The 17539-nt window shown below is 44.2% G+C and overlaps 1 protein-coding gene across 1 annotated transcript in view; it reads left to right on the top strand.

Annotated features, from left to right (window-relative positions):
• LOC142258985 (uncharacterized) overlaps window positions 1-17539 on the top strand; it is a 97329-nt gene that overhangs the window by 13746 nt on the left and 66044 nt on the right. The window contains exons 7-9 of the mRNA XM_075331526.1: window positions 2857-4278; window positions 9228-9857; window positions 10263-10524. Of these exons, the coding sequence (XP_075187641.1) occupies window positions 2857-4278; window positions 9228-9857; window positions 10263-10524 (2314 nt within the window). The remainder of the gene's footprint in view (window positions 1-2856; window positions 4279-9227; window positions 9858-10262; window positions 10525-17539) is intronic.

Raw genomic sequence — 17539 nt, 5'->3', positions numbered from 1 at the left:
AGGATTCATTGTTAACCGTCTTCTGGTACCATACCTAATGGAATTCATGAATCTTCATGAAAGAGGTCATGCATCTAAAGCCTGCTTTACACGTTATGATTAAGCATACGATATCGTATGCGATCGTAACCGCCCCCATCGTATGTGCGGCACGTTCAATTTGTTGAACGCGTCGCACAAACAATTTTTTTTCCCATCACACACACTTACCCTTCCATACGACCTCGATGTGGGCGGCAAACGTCCACTTCCTGAAGTGGGATGGATGCTCGGTGTCATATCGATGTCACGCGGCAGCCGGCCAATAGAAGCGGAGGGGCAGAGATGAGCGGGACGTAAACATCCCGCCCACCTCCTTCCTTCCGCATTGCCGGCAGGAGCTGCGGGACGCAGGTAAGATCTGTTCATCGTTCCCGGGATGTCACACACAGCGATGTGTGCTGCCTCGGGATCATTGAACAACCTCACGTTCAATTTTTAGGAATTGAACGACGTGCATGCGATGAACGTTTTACCATTCAATCGCAATCGCACGGAGGTATCACACGCTACATTGTACCTTACGATGCCGGATGTGCGTCACTTACGACGTGACCCCGCAGACACATCCTAAAATATATTGTAGCGTGTAAAGCCCGCTTAAGGAAGACATGGATATTGCAATGAAATTGGAAGCCCGTTACCAATGGGTCCTTTTGAGCTTTTGGTTTAAGTTGGTCTTGATATTAGTAAATACATGATTGATGGTTGGTACCAGATAGAACCTGAAAACCCCTTTTTTGTCTCCAGTGAATTGCACAATAAGCTTGGAAAGAAGACCGGAGAAGGATTTTATAAAGACAGATGGTTGGCCTGGCTGCACTGCAGAGCTATTTTGTTATAGTCTCTTTTTTGCTTTGATTACGCTGACCGTTGTTGCTTTTACATTGCACGGTTTTCTCAGCACTTATTAATACTCTAGTGCCTTAAGTCATGAGTCTCTATTTCATCAACATCCTTTTGTACCGCTGATTCCAAACATTGATACGTCATAGCCATTCTACAGTCAATAATAAATGAATGTACAAAAAATAAATTGTGCAACTTTTGGAGGGTTCACGCCAATTTTAACCAGCTTTGCCAAAATGGGCAGAGCTTGGCCAGAAGAAGGGTGTGATGCCACCGCTTCTCTAATTCATAACAAACTGCGATGTTCCCTATACCAGAAATCTCACACCAGTCTCTGACATCAATTTTCATTGTACATCGCTGGTCTTGATGAATTGGAGCCCTAATATTTATCTGCACAGACAGCAAGACCCTGCTACCTACTTTGGTTACAAAGCCTAAGGATAGGCCATCAATGTTAGTCCCGGACAAGCCCATTAAGTATTTGGCATCTGTCTCTATTTTATTTTCGTCTTCGAAAAAAACCTTTTTGAAATTGTCTATGTTGTGGATCAATGTCACAACGAGATGCTTGCAGGCATCGCCAACTGTCATTGCAGCATCAGGATCTGTGGAAATTACAGATTCTGGCACTCTGCTTGCTAACATCTCTGATGTCTGTGAGCAGGGCAGGGAGATGCAGGCGTCGAACCACATAATTAGTAAGACTAGCAAGAGTTATACTCTGCTGAGCTCCTTGTTAATGTCTTTGATCACATGCTGTAGTGGAGTCAGTATCATTTGCTCCCCTTCTGTATATGCTGGCTGGACTATTCCATTAATGCCAGCTATAGTTTACCTAAACAGGTGTGGTGAGGTGTTGTGATACAAACTAGTGGTTGTTGTGCATTATTGCTGTGAGCAGTTGTGGTATTAACCTTTGTTGTCTTTTTGTTTCTGCCTTCCCGCTCTTACTTTTCTCCTTGGTCTCTCACTGTTTGTTTATTTCTGTGAGTTTGCAGTGTGTCTGAATTTTGGTTTTCCTGTCAGTCTTAATCTGTATTTACATCATACTCCTGCCCCTTCCTTCCACGTTCAGGGGTAATCCAGAGGTTAGGGATAGTTTAAAGTCTCCTAGCATGAGGGAAAGTATAGCAGCCCCCTGTCCCTCATTATTCTACAGTCTACATTTAATCAGATTATTTACTGTAGCACATTCCAGAGAACTGGTGCTAGGAATGGGAGATCCGAATTAACAAAGATGTAACTCTTAGGGGCACTTTGCACGCTGCGACATTGCAGGCCAATGCTGCGATGCCGAGCGCGATAGTCCCCGCCCCCGTCGCAGCGGCGATATCCTTGTGATAACTGCCGTAGCGAACATTATCGCTACAGCAGCTTCACATGGACTCACCTGTCCTGCGACCGTCGCTCTGGCCGGCGACCCGCCTCCTTATTAAGGTCGTATGGCGTCACTGCGACGTCACACGGCAGGCGGCCAATAGGAGCGAAGGGGCGGAGATGAGCGAGATGTAAACATCCCGCCCACCTCCTTCCTTCCGCATATCCTACGGAAGCCGCAGTGACGCCGGTAGCAGTTGTTCTTCGCTCCTGCGGCTTCACACACAGCGATGTGTGCTGCCGCAGGAACGAGGAACAACATCGGACCGTCGCGTCAGCGTAATTATGGATTACGCCGACACTGCACCGATGATACGATTACGACGCTTTTGCGCTCGTTAATCGTATCATCGAGCCTTTACACACTACGATGTCGCATGCGATGCCGGAAGTACGTCATTTTCAATTTGACCCCACCGACATCGCACCTGCGATGTCGTAGTGTGCAAAGCCCGCCTTAGATCTCGAAATTGGAAAACAGATTCAGAATAATTTGTTTCCTAACTTAATTTCTTATGTTATAGTTTAAAATAATAAATCTACTTTCAAAATTATATCATAAAAAATAATAATTGTGTTTATTTTTAGCCGATGACTATATCAGGATTTCAGATGGAAATCTAATATCTTCAGAATTTAACACAGATGATGAAAGTGTCACACATGATACATATGAAGAGCATGCTGCTGTCCCAGATATACCTCCAGTCCTTCCTTGGAAAGCGCTATCATCTGATCTTTTCAAACAAGTCCAAAATTCCAATTTATCACAGAATTGTAAGCAAAATAAAAGTTACAGAAGGCATGTGGAACGTGAAAAGGCTCCTACAAGGCAGAAGCCATTTTCATGTTCAGAGTGTGGGAAATGTTTTATTCGGAAATCAGACCTTGTTAGACATCAGAAAATTCACACAGGGGAGAAGCCATTTTCATGTTCAGAATGTGGGAAATGTTTTAGCCAGAAAATAACCCTTGTTACACATCAGAAACTTCACACAGGTGAGAAGCCATTTTCATGTTCAGAATGTGGGAAATGTTTTAATTGGAAATCACAACTTCTTGAGCATCAAAGTTGTCACACCGGGGAGAAGCCATTTTCATGTTCAGAGTGTGGGAAATGTTTTAATAGGAAATCAGGTCTTGTTTGGCATCAAAGATCTCTCACAGGGGAGAAACCATTTTCATGTTCAGAGTGTGGGAAATGTTTTATTCAGAAATCAGACCTTGTTAGACATCAAAAAAATCACACAGGGGAGAAGCCATTTTTATGTTCAGAGTGTGGGAAATGTTTCATTCAGAAATCACACCTTGTTAGTCATCAGAAACATCACACAGGGGAGAAGCCATTTTTATGTTCAGAGTGTGGGAAATGTTTTATTCAGAAATCACACCTTGTTAGTCATCAGAAACATCACACAGGGGAGAAGCCATTTTCATGTTCAGAATGTGGGAAATGTTTTAATTGGAAATCACAACTTCTTAAGCATCAAAGATGTCACACCGAGGAGAAGCCATTTTCATGTTCAGAGTGTGGGAAATGTTTTATTTGTAAATCAGACCTTGTTAGACATCAAAAAAATCACACAGGGGAGAAGCCATTTTTATGTTCAGAGTGTAGGAAATGTTTTATTTGTAAATCAGACCTTGTTAGACATCAAAAAAATCACACAGGGGAGAAGCCATTTTTATGTTCAGAGTGTGGGAAATGTTTTATTCACAAAATAAGCTTTATTAAACATCAGAAAATTCACACAGGGGAGAAGCCATTTTCATGTTCAGAGTGTGGGAAATGTTTTATTCAGAAATCACACCTCGTTAGACATCAAAAAAGTCACACAGGGGAGAAGCCATTTTCATGTTCAGAGTGTGGGAAATGTTTTATTCAGAAATCACACCTTGTTGTTCATCAAAGATCTCACACAGGGGAGAAGCCATTTTCATGCCCAGAATGTGGTAAATGTTTTACTAAGAAATCAGGTCTTGTTTACCATCAAAAATATCACACAAAATAAACCATTGTGTATAATTGAAATGTATAACTGGTAAATCAAGTCTTTGCGACCATCAGAAAACCAACAGACTGGAGCAGCCATTCTTGCTTTCAGAATTTGGCAAATGTTTTTTTCATTAATCAGGTCCTGTTGTCAGATGAGTCACACAAGAGAAGCCATCATAATGTACCATAATTCAAAGGGTTTATCCAAAACTCGGCTACAATTGATCAAGTAAGAATTGGTGAGGGAAAGAAAAATTTTCTCTCTTTTTAAACTTATATTTTTCGGACCATAAGACACACCTAGGTTTTGAAGGAGAAAAATAGGGAAAAAGATTGAAGGAAAAATGTGGTCATGACACACTGTTATGGGAGAATCTGCTGCTGACACTGTTACAGGGGTAATATCCCCTAGTTTCTAGTGCAATGTGTTTGATGACTTTCCCTTTAAATAGTGCTTATCACAAATCTGTGGCTGCCTTTATTATTTACTTAAACAGTGAAGAGCCGCAGATTAGTGAATTTTTTTAAGTATAATCCAGTACCAAAACTTTTGGAAGTGTCCCTAATGTCCCCGAAAAGGAACTTCCAGGTTGTGAGATCCCACAACCCTCAGTGATCACTGATAGCGTGAGCTCTACGACCCCAGCTGCGGCATCCTTCTTAAGCAGTTCAGTAAAACCTTAAAAAAGTAAGTGACCGCGCTGGATTAGTTGAGAGAGCAATTTCTCATGCTTAGAGCAGCTGCATAGATTTGTGGGATCCCGCTCTGCACACTGAGATCCCACAAAATGAAAATTCGAGCTCCACTTGGCTAGTAAGTTGGGTATTTCGAGAGCCTTTATGAACATTTGAGAAAGGTTTTGATACTAGATTATATTTAGATAATTCACTAATCTCAATTTACGCACTGCTTTATTTACTAAAAGCGCAGCCCCAGATTGGAGATAGGAACTCTGAAGTACAGTCATATGAAAAAGTTTGGGCACCCCTATTAATGTTAACCTTTTTCTTTATAAAAATTTGGGTTTTTGCAACAGCTATTTTTAGTTTCATATATCTAATAACTGATGGACTGAGTAATATTTCTGGATTGAAATTAGGTTTATTGTACTAACAGAAAATATGCAATCCGAATTTAAACAAAATTTGACCGGTGCAAAAGTATGGGCACCCTTATCAATTTCTTGTTTAGAACACTCCTAACTACTTTTTACTGACTTACTAAAGCACTAAATTGGTTTTGTAACCTCATTGAGCTTTGAACTTCATAGGCAGGTGTATCCAATCATGAGAAAAGATATTTAAGGTGGCCACTTGCAAGTTGTTCTCCTATTTGAATCTCCTATGAAGAGTGGCATCATGGGCTCCTCAAAAAAACTCTCAAATGATCTGAAAACAAAGATTATTCAACATAGTTGTTCAGGGGAAGGATACAAAAAGTTGTCTCAGAGATTTAAACTGTCAGTTTCCACTGTGAGGAACATAGTAAGGAAATGGAAGAACACAGGTACAGTTCTTGTTAAGCCCAGAAGTGGCAGGCCAAGAAAAATATCAGAAAGGCTGAGAAGAAGAATGGTGAGAACAGTCAAGGACAATCCACAGATCACCTCCAAAGACCTGCAGCATCATCTTGCTGCAGATGGTGTCAATGTGCATCTGTCAACAATATAGCGCACTTTGCACAAGGAGAAGCTGTATGGGAGAGTGATGCAGAAGAAGCCATTTCTGCAAGCACGGCATAAACAGAGTCGCCTGAGGTATGCAAAAGCACATTTGGACAAGCCAGTTACATTTTGGAAGAAGGTCCTGTGGACTGATGAAACAAAGATTGAGTTGTTTGGTCATACAAAAAGGCGTTATGCATAGAGGCAAAAAAACACGGCATTCCAAGAAAAGCACTTGCTACCCACAGTAAAATTTGGTGGAGGTTCCATCATGCTTTGGGGCTGTGTGGCCAATGCCGGCCCCCTGGGAATCTTGTTAAAGTTGAGGGTCACATGGATTCAACTCAGTATCAGCAGATTCTTGACGATAATGTGCAAGAATCAGTGAAGAAGTTGAAGTTACGCAGGGGATGGATATTTCAGCAAGACAATGATCCAAAACACCGCTCCAAATCTGCTCAGGCATTCATGCAGAGGAACAATTACAATGTTCTGGAATGACCATCCCAGTCCCCAGACCTGAATATCATTGAAAATCTGTGGGATGATGTGAAGCGGCTGTCCATGCTCGGCGACCATCAAACTTAACTGAACTGGAATTGTTTTGTAAACAGTAATGGTCAAATATACTTTCATCCAGGATCCAGAAACTCATTAACAGCTACAGGAAGCGACTAGAGGCTGTGATTTTTGCAAAAGGAGGATCTAAAAAACATTAATGTCACTTTTATGTTGAGGTGCCCATACTTTTGCACCGGTCAAATTTTGCTTAAATGCGGAATGCACATTTTCTGTTAGTACAATAAACCTCATTTCAATCCAGAAATATTACTCAGTCCATCATTTATTAGATATATGAAACTGAAATAGCTGCTGCAAAAATCCAAGTTGTTATAAAGAAAAATGGTTAACATTAATAGGGGTGCCCAAACTTTTTCATATGACTGTATATCACATTGTATATAATTGCATTTCAAAACTTGTATATTCTTCATGCCTGTCTTTCTCTATTGTTTAGATGTGATGATTTTTCCTCAGAAGCTCTGGAGTTGAAGCAGAGCTGTAGGCATTTCACACAAAAATAGTGAGGGGATGTCACGGCCGGCTGACAATCCAGTGGCAGAAGTGTTGAAAAATCCCAGAAATTTGCAGCACTTGTTATCTGACAGTTCTCTGTTTCTGCAGCACTAGACTCCATGACTCTGGGAAACTGTCAGTTTTTCCTCTGTTGTCAGCCTCTGACTTCCTTTATAAACTTCACCCTGGGGTGCTTTGGGTGAAGTTTATAGTTATTCCTGGCTGTGGCTTGTAGAGGTCGTCTCCTCCTGTTGTTCCAGAGACTTCTGTGGTAGCTGATCCTCAGTCCTAAGATGAGTGTTTGACTGTTGCTATGTACCTGGGCTCAGGTGGTAGCAATTGTATTTCATCTGTATTGTTTCCATTTGTCTCCTTTAGCGTTAGTGGTGTTGACGAAGAGCTCATACGTACCATCCTTACTTAGGCCCAGATCAGGGTTTGCCTAGTATGAGGTATTCCTGCTCGGTGACAGGTGCAGAACCTATATAAAGTTGCTAAGGACAGTGCGGGTGAGCTGTATTGTCAGCGGTCACCACTTCCCCCTTTCCCTAGTGATAAGGGCATTCTTTTCCCCTTCCCTTTGTATTGTAATATACGGCTCGCATAGCTTCTATCCCCAGCAGGGACAGGGGAGAATTGAATCACACTATGCATCCTAGATATGTGGAAGTTTTTAAGAATGCTCTGGTCCCAGTTTATCAAAGCTTTTATGCCAAAAAAAGGCACAAAAGCTTTGAAAAGTCACAAAAATTTGGATCAGTTCATAGTTGTGCCAAATTCTGGTGGCTTTTGCCATTTTCACTCCAAAACTGGCAGGGTTTGGGTGGGACGGGGGCGTGATACCACAGCTCCTTAAATTCATGACGATCTGTGGTGTTCCCTATGCCAGAAATTTCACTCCAGTCCCTGACGGGAGTAATAGTTCTTGCATGGCACAAGGAGGCCCATGCCACTCATCAAACACTCCAGATTCATGAAGAGGCATGCACCACTTCATGAATCAGGCGTGGGCCCCGCATAAATTGGGCTCTTTATGTTATAAAAATGATCCCTTTACAAAGGATAATTATTGTAATTTAAAAACTAAAGTATTTTATCTGATATCCAATGGATTATTTGTTTGTGGGGCTACCCACAAATAGAGATAAGCAATTGGTGTTTTTGATCACTGTGTGTATTCCACTTTATTTTAAACAAACCCAATTAAAGGCTAAGTTTTAATATTCACATGTCGCTATTTCTGCAGATTTAATACATGTTGGAATCCTTTCCTGATACCTAACGGTTGTGAATAAGTGCTTTTTTCTAGCTTTGATCATACTGACATGGCCAGTTTCTTGTCTGGAGAACTCAACACTGACCAGTGGCTTGAGGATGCAAAGGGGGTCTTCTCGCATAAAGGCACTATCCCTAAAAAATACACACCTACTCTAAACGGCGCCTTCAGAGATCTCACCAAGGTGTATAAGGACCAGATAGTCTCCTGGTGGGAGGTACAGAGTTTAGAAAATTATATTAGAGAAGGGATAGTGCCTAGAGGTCTGAGGATTACCCTCAATCCGGGGAATAGGTTTAGAGCCTCTGAATTTATAAAAAAAAATGGCAAAGGGAGGCAACTGACTGTGATCTCAGATTGATGAAACTCCTTGAGGAAGAGAGACAGATTCTATCAGGTTTGAATGATAACTTGAAAGAACAGATTTCCTTGGTCAAAAAATACTCTGGTGAAACCGATTTCCCCAAAAAAAGAGACCAATTTACAGAATACCATCGAGTACTTCCAATATTTGATCAAAGACCGCAAGCACAAACGGTACATGCGAGACATCCAGGACTTTCGTGACAATAAGGCATACCTCTTCTTGACTAATAAGACACTCCAGCCTCAGCAACATATAGACATCTCCTCCACTGACACTGAGGCATCTGATGGTGAACAAGGGAACGGGGGATACAATTATCGCAGTAGAAACAGGAATAGAGGGAGAGGTCGTGGACAGAGGGGAAGAGGCAGATCTCAGCCTGTGCAAAATTCCACTTTTTTTGACAACTTTTACTCCCTGAGGAGCCGAACAGGTGTAACGAGGGGCCAGGAACAAGCGTAGGACCGAAGGTCATAAATCTGTCATCCCGGCCTCTGAGTGGGCTCGAGATGGCAGTACTTGAGAAAGGACTTTCCTTCGTCCCCACAAGGGATTTCGACCTTTTCTCTTGCATAAAAGATTTAAACCTATTCGCGCAAAAGCTCAAGTGGAAGAAATTCTTTCACACAAAAGACAACAAATTAAGTGAGGAGCTAGGTATCCCCCCGGACATGTTACCTGATGTTAGACTTTTGGAGGGTCTATCTGAAATGAATCCAAATCTCTCTGGACAAGGTCCCTTTTCAACATTCAAAAAGACAAGCACCAAGATGCCTCCGGTGCAGAACGATATGTCAACGATAGACATATTCGTTAATCTGGTATCCAGAGATCTAAAAGAAATAAGTGAGCACAAAATCTTCACACACTACAACTGTACCATGGAGGATATCGTGGCAATACGGGCATTGGAGCAGGACCGCCACATTGTCATAAAACCCTCTGATAAGGGTGGCAATGTGGTGGTCCTCGATCCGGCACAATATCTTACGATGTGCCACGATCTACTTATGGATAGAGAAGGGTATGCTATATTAAGAGGTAATCCAACAGAGTCTTTGATGTCAGACTTGAAAAGACTGTTGGATAAAGGTCTTGTCGATAAGGTGATTGACAAGAAGGAGCATGAATTCTTGATACCGGAACACCCCATCATGGCAACGTTCTATGGCCTGCCCAAGGTCCATAAAGGACTCAGTCCATTGAAGGGTATGCCAATCGTTTCTGGTATTGGCGGAATATGCCAGAATCTAGGCTCATATGTGGACGTGGTCTTGAGTCCTTTCGTCGAATCACTCCCCTCATACACAAGGGATACTACCGACCTCCTCCTGAAAGTGGAGGGCATCTCAGTTGAGGAGGGTAGTATCCTAGTGAGTATCGACGTAGAGGCATTTTATTCCTCAATCCCTCACCATATGGGACTTAGGGCAGTTGAACATTACCTCTCTATGAGAGGTTGCCAATACCATCTCCATAATACGTTCGTATTACAAGCATTGGAATTCTGCCTGAAGAACAACGTCTTCACCTTTAATGGGAAGTTTTACCACCAGCTCAGGGGCACAGCGATGGGGAGCCCTTGTGCTCCCTCGTACGCTAACTTGCTCCTAGGCTGGTGGGAGGAGACTATTGTCTTCTCCGAGGAGGGTGATGACGGACGAATGTCTGACCGGATCGACATATGGCGCGGCACCCGGGTCGAGCTGGAGAAGTTCGTCAACAAACTGAATAACAACGAGATAGGCCTTCGTTTCACCTATGAGGCTGATCCCGTTTCACTACCATTCTTAGACGTCCTCATCAATAAAACGAAAGAAGGTACCCTGAACACGTCCACATATAGAAAGCCAACCTCCACCAACTCCCTTCTGAGGTGGGACAGCAACCACCCAGCTCCCGTCAGGAGAGGAATCCCTAAGGGGCAATACTACAGAGTCTGTGTGCGTGCCTCTGGATAAGTGCCTCATAAGTGTCAGAAATATACCAGAAATGAAATGTAATTCTATGGCCTAACTCTCCATGGTCCCCATTCATCTCTGATTCTGACAATCCATCTGTCTCATTCACAGGTATGACCGTCCAGTTGTTCTATGCATCTGAATTTCCTGACTTGACTTTAATCTCCTCACCTGCATACACATTTAAAGTCCCTTTGCTTTTGGTATGACCGTCCAGTTGTTCTATGCATCTGAATTTCCTGACTTGACTTTAATCTCCTCACCTGCATACACATTTAAAGTCCCTTTGCTTTTGGTATGACCGTCCAGTTGTTCTATGCATCTGAATTTCCTGACTTGACTTTAATCTCCTCACCTGCATACACATTTAAAGTCCCTTTGCTTTTGGTATGCTAACCTGCTGTTTTACTGTTGTATAATTAGTTAAATCCTGTCTGTTTTTTTTTTTTTTCTCTTCTTTGAGTGCTTCCTACCTGTTTGTAATTCTTTCATGTGCCTCACCCCTGCTGGTCAGCTGATGTTCATCTGGGTCAATGAGACATGTATATAAGTACTGCACTAGGTCTATGACCGTGGTCTGTGTGCGTGCCTCTGGATAAGTGCCTCATAAGTGTCAGAAATATACCAGAAATGAACCAGACATGACCAGAAGGTAAACTTCATCTCTTTCTAACCAAGTTTTCCACTAACACAACTTACCTGTTAAATCATATACTTACCACACTACCCCCACCATGTTCACCTATGCCCTCACAGTCTTTGCCCCTCTCCTCCTCACTCTCCTTCACTATCCGCACACCCCAGCTCCCTCTAAACAAATATTCATCTCCCCCTCCCTCCTGCCTTCTCATCTGTCCTCATCTGCTGACCTACTCCTGAACCTCAGATCGCTCCTAATATCGCGCAGACCATGCCGTCCACTCTCCTTCTCCCACCTGCTCTCCCTTTCTCTACTCCTTCTCACTGCTGGTGACATAGCCCCCAATCCTGGCCCCCCGTGGATGGTACACCCCTCTTTATCACCCACCCACCACTCTCCACATAATAGTAACTACCGCAATCTATCCAACATAAAAACTATTCCCCTCTCACCCACTCTGCCGCCCCCTCTCTCAGGAGCGCTCTGGAATGCCCGTTCAGTGTGTAATAAACTGCACATCATTCATGATCTCTTTACCTCCAGCAATCTATCCTTTCTAGGCATCACCGAAACATGGCTGACACCATCCAACTCTGCCTCCCCAGCTGCACTATGCTACGGTGGCCTGCACTTCTCCCACACTCCTCGCCCTGGCAATAGACAAGGTGGAGGAGTGGGCCTCCTTCTTTCTAACAACTACAACTTCACCACAATCCCACCTCTACCCTCCCTCGACCTGCCTTCCTTTGAAGTGCACTCTGTCCGAATCTATTCTCCCTCCAACCTCCAAGTGGCTGTCATATACAGACCCCCGGGCGCCACCACTGCCTTCCTCGACCACTTCTCTGCCTGGCTTCTACACTTTCTCTCTGCTGACATTCCCACCATCATCATGGGTGACTTCAACATCCCCACTGACACTCGCCAACAAGCTGCTTCCAAACTCCTCTCCCTTGCTTCGTCTTTTGGCTTAACTCAGTGGTCCACCTCTGCCACCCACAAAGATGGAAACACACTAGACCTCATCTTCACCCGCCTCTGTCCCCTTTCTGACTTCACAACTTCCCCCCTCCCCCTATCTGACCACCATCTTCTGACCTTTTCAGCCCTGTCCTCCTCACCTACCCCCCCTGTCCAGCATCTAGCACATCCCCGCAGAAACCTTGCACACCTCAACATGCACACCCTCGCCGACTCTATCCTCCCACTGTCCTCCATATCGTCCCTCCACGACACAGACAGCGCCACCACTTTCTACAACACCACCCTCACATCAGCCATTGATTCAGTCGCTCCCCTTGTGCATGGCAGAGTGAGACGAATCAATAGACAGCCCTGGCACAACAGCCTCACTAAAAAACTTAGGCAAAGGTCTAGGGCTGCAGAGCGGCGGTGGAAGAAAACGCACTCCCAGGAAGACTTCACCACATTCAAAAATGCAATTCACACATTTCGTTCAGTCCTCACCTCCACTAAACACGATTACTTCAGAAACCTCATATCCTCTCTAACACACAACCCCAAACAGTTATTCAACACTTTCAACTCCCTCCTTCGCCCACCACTGCCCCCTCCAACCTCCCTCATTTCTGCAGAAGACTTTGCCACCTATTTCCAAGAAAAAATCGACCTAATAAGGCAAGTCTTCTCTGCTCAGCCACCACAACCCCTTCATGTAGCTGACCACTGCCCCTCCCCCATAAACTTCCTCCCCACCATCACCGAAGGAGAGCTTGCACGTCTGCTCTCAAAAGCGCACCTCACCACCTGCGCACTTGACCCCATGCCATCCCACCTCCTTCCCAACCTCACCACCATCCTTATTCCAGCTTTAACCCATCTCTTCAACCTATCTTTAACGACTGGAACCTTCCCCTCTGCCTTTAAACATGCAACAGTCACACCTATCCTAAAGAAACCTTCCCTCGATCCAACCTCTACTACCAGCTACCGCCCCATATCACTACTCCCACTTGCCTCAAAACTCCTGGAACAGCATGTCCATGCTGAACTTTCCTCCCACCTCTCCTCTAACGCTCTCTTTGACAACCTACAGTCCGGCTTCCGTCCACATCACTCCACCGAAACTGCCCTGACTAAAATCACAAATGACTTGCTTACTGCCAAAGCGAACAAGCACTTCTCTATACTCCTACTCCTAGACCTGTCCTCAGCCTTCGATACCGTTGACCACTCCCTCCTATTACAGACCCTCTCTTCCCTTGGTGTCAGAGATCTTGCCCTCTCTTGGATCTCTTCATACCTCTCAAATCGCACTTTTAGTGTCTCCCACTCCCACACAACCTCTTCATCCCACCATCTCTCTGTTGGCGTCCCTCAAGGCTCTGTCCTAGGACCCCTACTTTTCTCTATCTACACATTTGGCCTGGGACAACTCATAAAGTCCCATGGCTTCCAATACCACCTATATGCCGACGACACCCAGATCTACCTCTCTGGCCCAGATGCCACATCTCTGCTGTCCAAAATCCCGAAATGTCTATCTGCTATATCCTCCTTCTTCTCCTCTCGCTTCCTAAAGCTCAATGTGGCCAAAACTGAACTAATCATCTTTCCTCCGTCTCACCTACACTCTCCACCTAATCTATCTATTACAATAAATAACACCACGCTCTCGCCAGTACCCAAAGTTCGCTGCCTCGGAGTGACCTTTGACTCTGCCTTATCCTTCATACCACACATCCAATCCCTCACCACCTCCTGCCGTCTTCAACTCAAAAATATTTCCAGAATCCGCCCTTTCCTCAATTTGCAATCAACTAAAATGCTAGTGCATGCCCTCATAATCTCCCGCCTCGACTACTGTAACATCCTCCTCTGTGGCCTCCCTGCCAACACGCTTGCCCCTCTCCAGTCCATCCTTAACTCTGCTGCCCGACTTATCCACCTCTCTCCTCAATACCACCCCGCTTCTCCTCTCTGCATGTCCCTCCACTGGCTTCCAATCTTCCACCGTATCCAATTCAAACTTCTAACACTGACCTACAAAGCTGTGCATAATCTTTCCCCTCCGTACATCTCCGAACTACTCTCCCACTACACTCCAACACGTCACCTCCGGTCCTCCCAAGATCTCCTCCTCTCCTCCTCTCTCATTCGCTCCTCACACAACCGACTCCAAGACTTCTCCCGAGCATCCCCAGTCTCCTGGAACTCGCTGCCTCAACACGTCAGACTATCCCCTACCCTTGCAAACTTCAAACGGAACCTGAAAACGCACCTGTTCCGAAATGCCTACAATCTACAATGAACTCGCTGCCGCCCGACCACCGTGCGGAGCTGCCGCCCGACCACCGTGCGGAGCTGCCGCCCGACCACCGTGCGGAGCTGCCGCCCGACCACCGTGCGGAGCTGCCGCCCGACCACCGTGCGGAGCTGCCGCCCGACCACCGTGCGGAGCTGCCGCCCGACCACCGTGCGGAGCTGCCGCCTGACCTACACCCCACCTATTGTCTCCTCCCCATAATCCTATAGAATGTAAGCCCGCAAGGGTAGGGCCCTCTTCCCTCTGTACTAGTCTGTCTACTGTAACTTGTATACGTATTTTGTATGTAACCCCCTTCTCATGTACAGCACCATGGAATTAATGGTGCTCTATAAATAAATAATAATAATAATAATAATAATAATAATAATTCGTCGTAATTGCTCCAACGATGCTTCCTTCATGACACAAGCAAACGATCTTAAGAAGCGATTCCTAGATCGAGGCTATCCCAATAGAATTTTGAGTCAGGCCTTTAAGGAGGCAAAATCTAAGACTAGATCTGACCTGCTAAAACCTTCCAAAAAGGAGGGGGGTGACCCTGTGACAAGATGCACCAATGGTGCTGGTCTTGTTAGGGACACCCTAAGAAGACACTGGTCAATATTGACCATGGACAATGATCTTGAAACATCAGTGGGCCCCTACCCCCAGGTCACCTATCACAAGGAAAGATCCCTGGGGGATAGGCTGGTCCACAGCCATTTTTTGGCACCAAAACAGGAAAACCTGGCTTAAATCCAATCTAAAGGGATGCCATAAATGTGGTGATTGTGTATCATGTTCCTCTGTCTCACCTGGCAAAACCTTTACCTCGAATGTCACTCAGGAATCATTTGTCATGCATGACTTCATTAACTGCCGTACAAAGGGCGTTATTTATAAGGCAACCTGTACATGCGGACTCAAATATGTCGGAAAGACAAGAAGGGAGTTCCGCAGGCGTATTGGTGACAACATGGGAGACATTGAACATGACAGAGATACATCCTTGGCACGTCATGTCAATGTCTCCCATGGTGGGAGAAAAAACGCCATTAAATTTATCGGCATAGAAAAAATTGAGAAACCAATTAGAGGGGGAGACTGGGACCAGTTGATCTAACAAAAGGAAGCAAGATGGATCTTCCGTCTGAGCACAGTCTCTCCCTCTGGTTTGAATTAACAACTCAACTATGGATGCTTTATTTAAAAATATTGGTCTCATGTACAACTTCTTGCTTACTGATCATTGTTGTTCCTTTGGTCATGAATATGGCATATGTTAACTAGATTCCCCTATCGGGGTGTGTATCACCCTGTTACCTTGTTGGGATGTTATGTCTAAATAATTGACTGCATTGGTAAGACAGTCAATTTCCTATATACTTCATATAGAAGAGCCTGGTGATCTCATTCCGATGACTCCCCCCCCCTCCCTCCTCCTTTCTGTATATTCTTTTGAGGTATTCAACAAGTTCAATACCCATATGCCTTATATGCTTATATGTATATACACGATTGCACGCAAATGTATGTGTGAATAAAGTTTGTTGAGCGCCTTCCCACCATGATGACGACGCCGTGGATTCGTTTAATGCGCTCCCACCCCTTGCTCACCACGTGACCGTTCATGTGACCGGTAGACCAGGAAATCCTGCGTCTCACCGGCCGGTCACTATCGGACGGCGTGCGTTCCATCTGGGCATCTGTGCCGACATCCGCGCCTAGGGAGAGAAGCAGGACAATGTGTGGACGCTGGTTTGGGTATTACATTGGGGTTTGCTCTTCGCCCTCACTGTCTGTAAGTTCACCACAGCTTGTACCTTGTTAAGGTAGGATATCAGCAGAGGAAAAAATCCAGCATCATGGAGATTTTGTAGAAATAAAACTTAATTTTATTGTAGCAGAATAAAAACATGCAGACTGTGCAGTGGGCACAGAGGCACAGGTGAAAAAATGTGGGTTATCCAACGCGTTTCGACCAGAGAGTCTTATTCATGGCATGTGATTTACCCCAAACTGATTCAGTATTTAAAAGGTACATATTACACGTCATGGGATGGACTTAGTGCTCAATTAAAACTAAAACCGCGCAGGTGTGCATTCCCAGTGGACAGATGCACCAATAACACGTAGTGGGGATAAAAACATGTATGTAGAAAACCACAATATGAAGAATGAATAAATAAGATTGAGAAAAATATCACAAAAACATTGGATTTGTATGTAAAAATGTTGAATCCATAATGAGAGAACTACAAAACAGCTTTCAATACTATTATAAATCATTTCCATATAAGTCATACAGCAATAAATTTGGAATGATTATTGGAAGCTGAAAATAACAGAGGGCAAACATGAGAGAGATGTCTATTAGTCCTGTATAAAACAGTTGTCAAGTACACAGTTAATTTTATATTAGTACATAAAATATATCTGAATGTTAGATAGTGAATTCCTGCACAGGAGGCAAAAAAAACCAATCAACACAGCATATATACCGCAAATGCCATAGTAAATCTAGGGAATATATATATATGGACCACGTATTTAACGTATGATGTGGGCAGTTATATTAATTGCAACACACCGTATGTTATATACCTGATCGAATGCACTAAGTGCAGTATTCAATACGTAGGCCTCATGGGGAACCCCCTAAAAAAACGAATCAGACGACATCTGTCGGATACTTTAAATGCAAATGCACTTAATATTTCAGCAGTTTCTCGGCACTTTGTTAGTGTTCATGATAGATGCACTGATTCCTTTGCGTTTATGGGCATTGAAAAAGTCACCAATCCCGTTAGAGGGGGAGACCACAGAAGAAAACTCCTCAATAGAAAATCCTTTTGGATATTCAGGCTTGGGACCAGGGTGCCGAATGGTCTGAATACCCGACAGGACTTAATTTTGCAGTACACCTAATAACAACGATCTGTGGTCTCTCCCTTAACGCATAATGGTCCATATATATATTCCCTAGATTTACTATGGCATTTGCGGTATATATGCTGTGTTT

Source organism: Anomaloglossus baeobatrachus (genome assembly GCF_048569485.1).
Source record: "Anomaloglossus baeobatrachus isolate aAnoBae1 chromosome 5 unlocalized genomic scaffold, aAnoBae1.hap1 SUPER_5_unloc_20, whole genome shotgun sequence".
NCBI classification, from domain to species: domain Eukaryota; kingdom Metazoa; phylum Chordata; class Amphibia; order Anura; family Aromobatidae; genus Anomaloglossus; species Anomaloglossus baeobatrachus.
The sequence above is the reverse complement of the archived record's forward strand: the minus strand, read 5'-3'. Positions and strand labels throughout refer to the sequence as shown.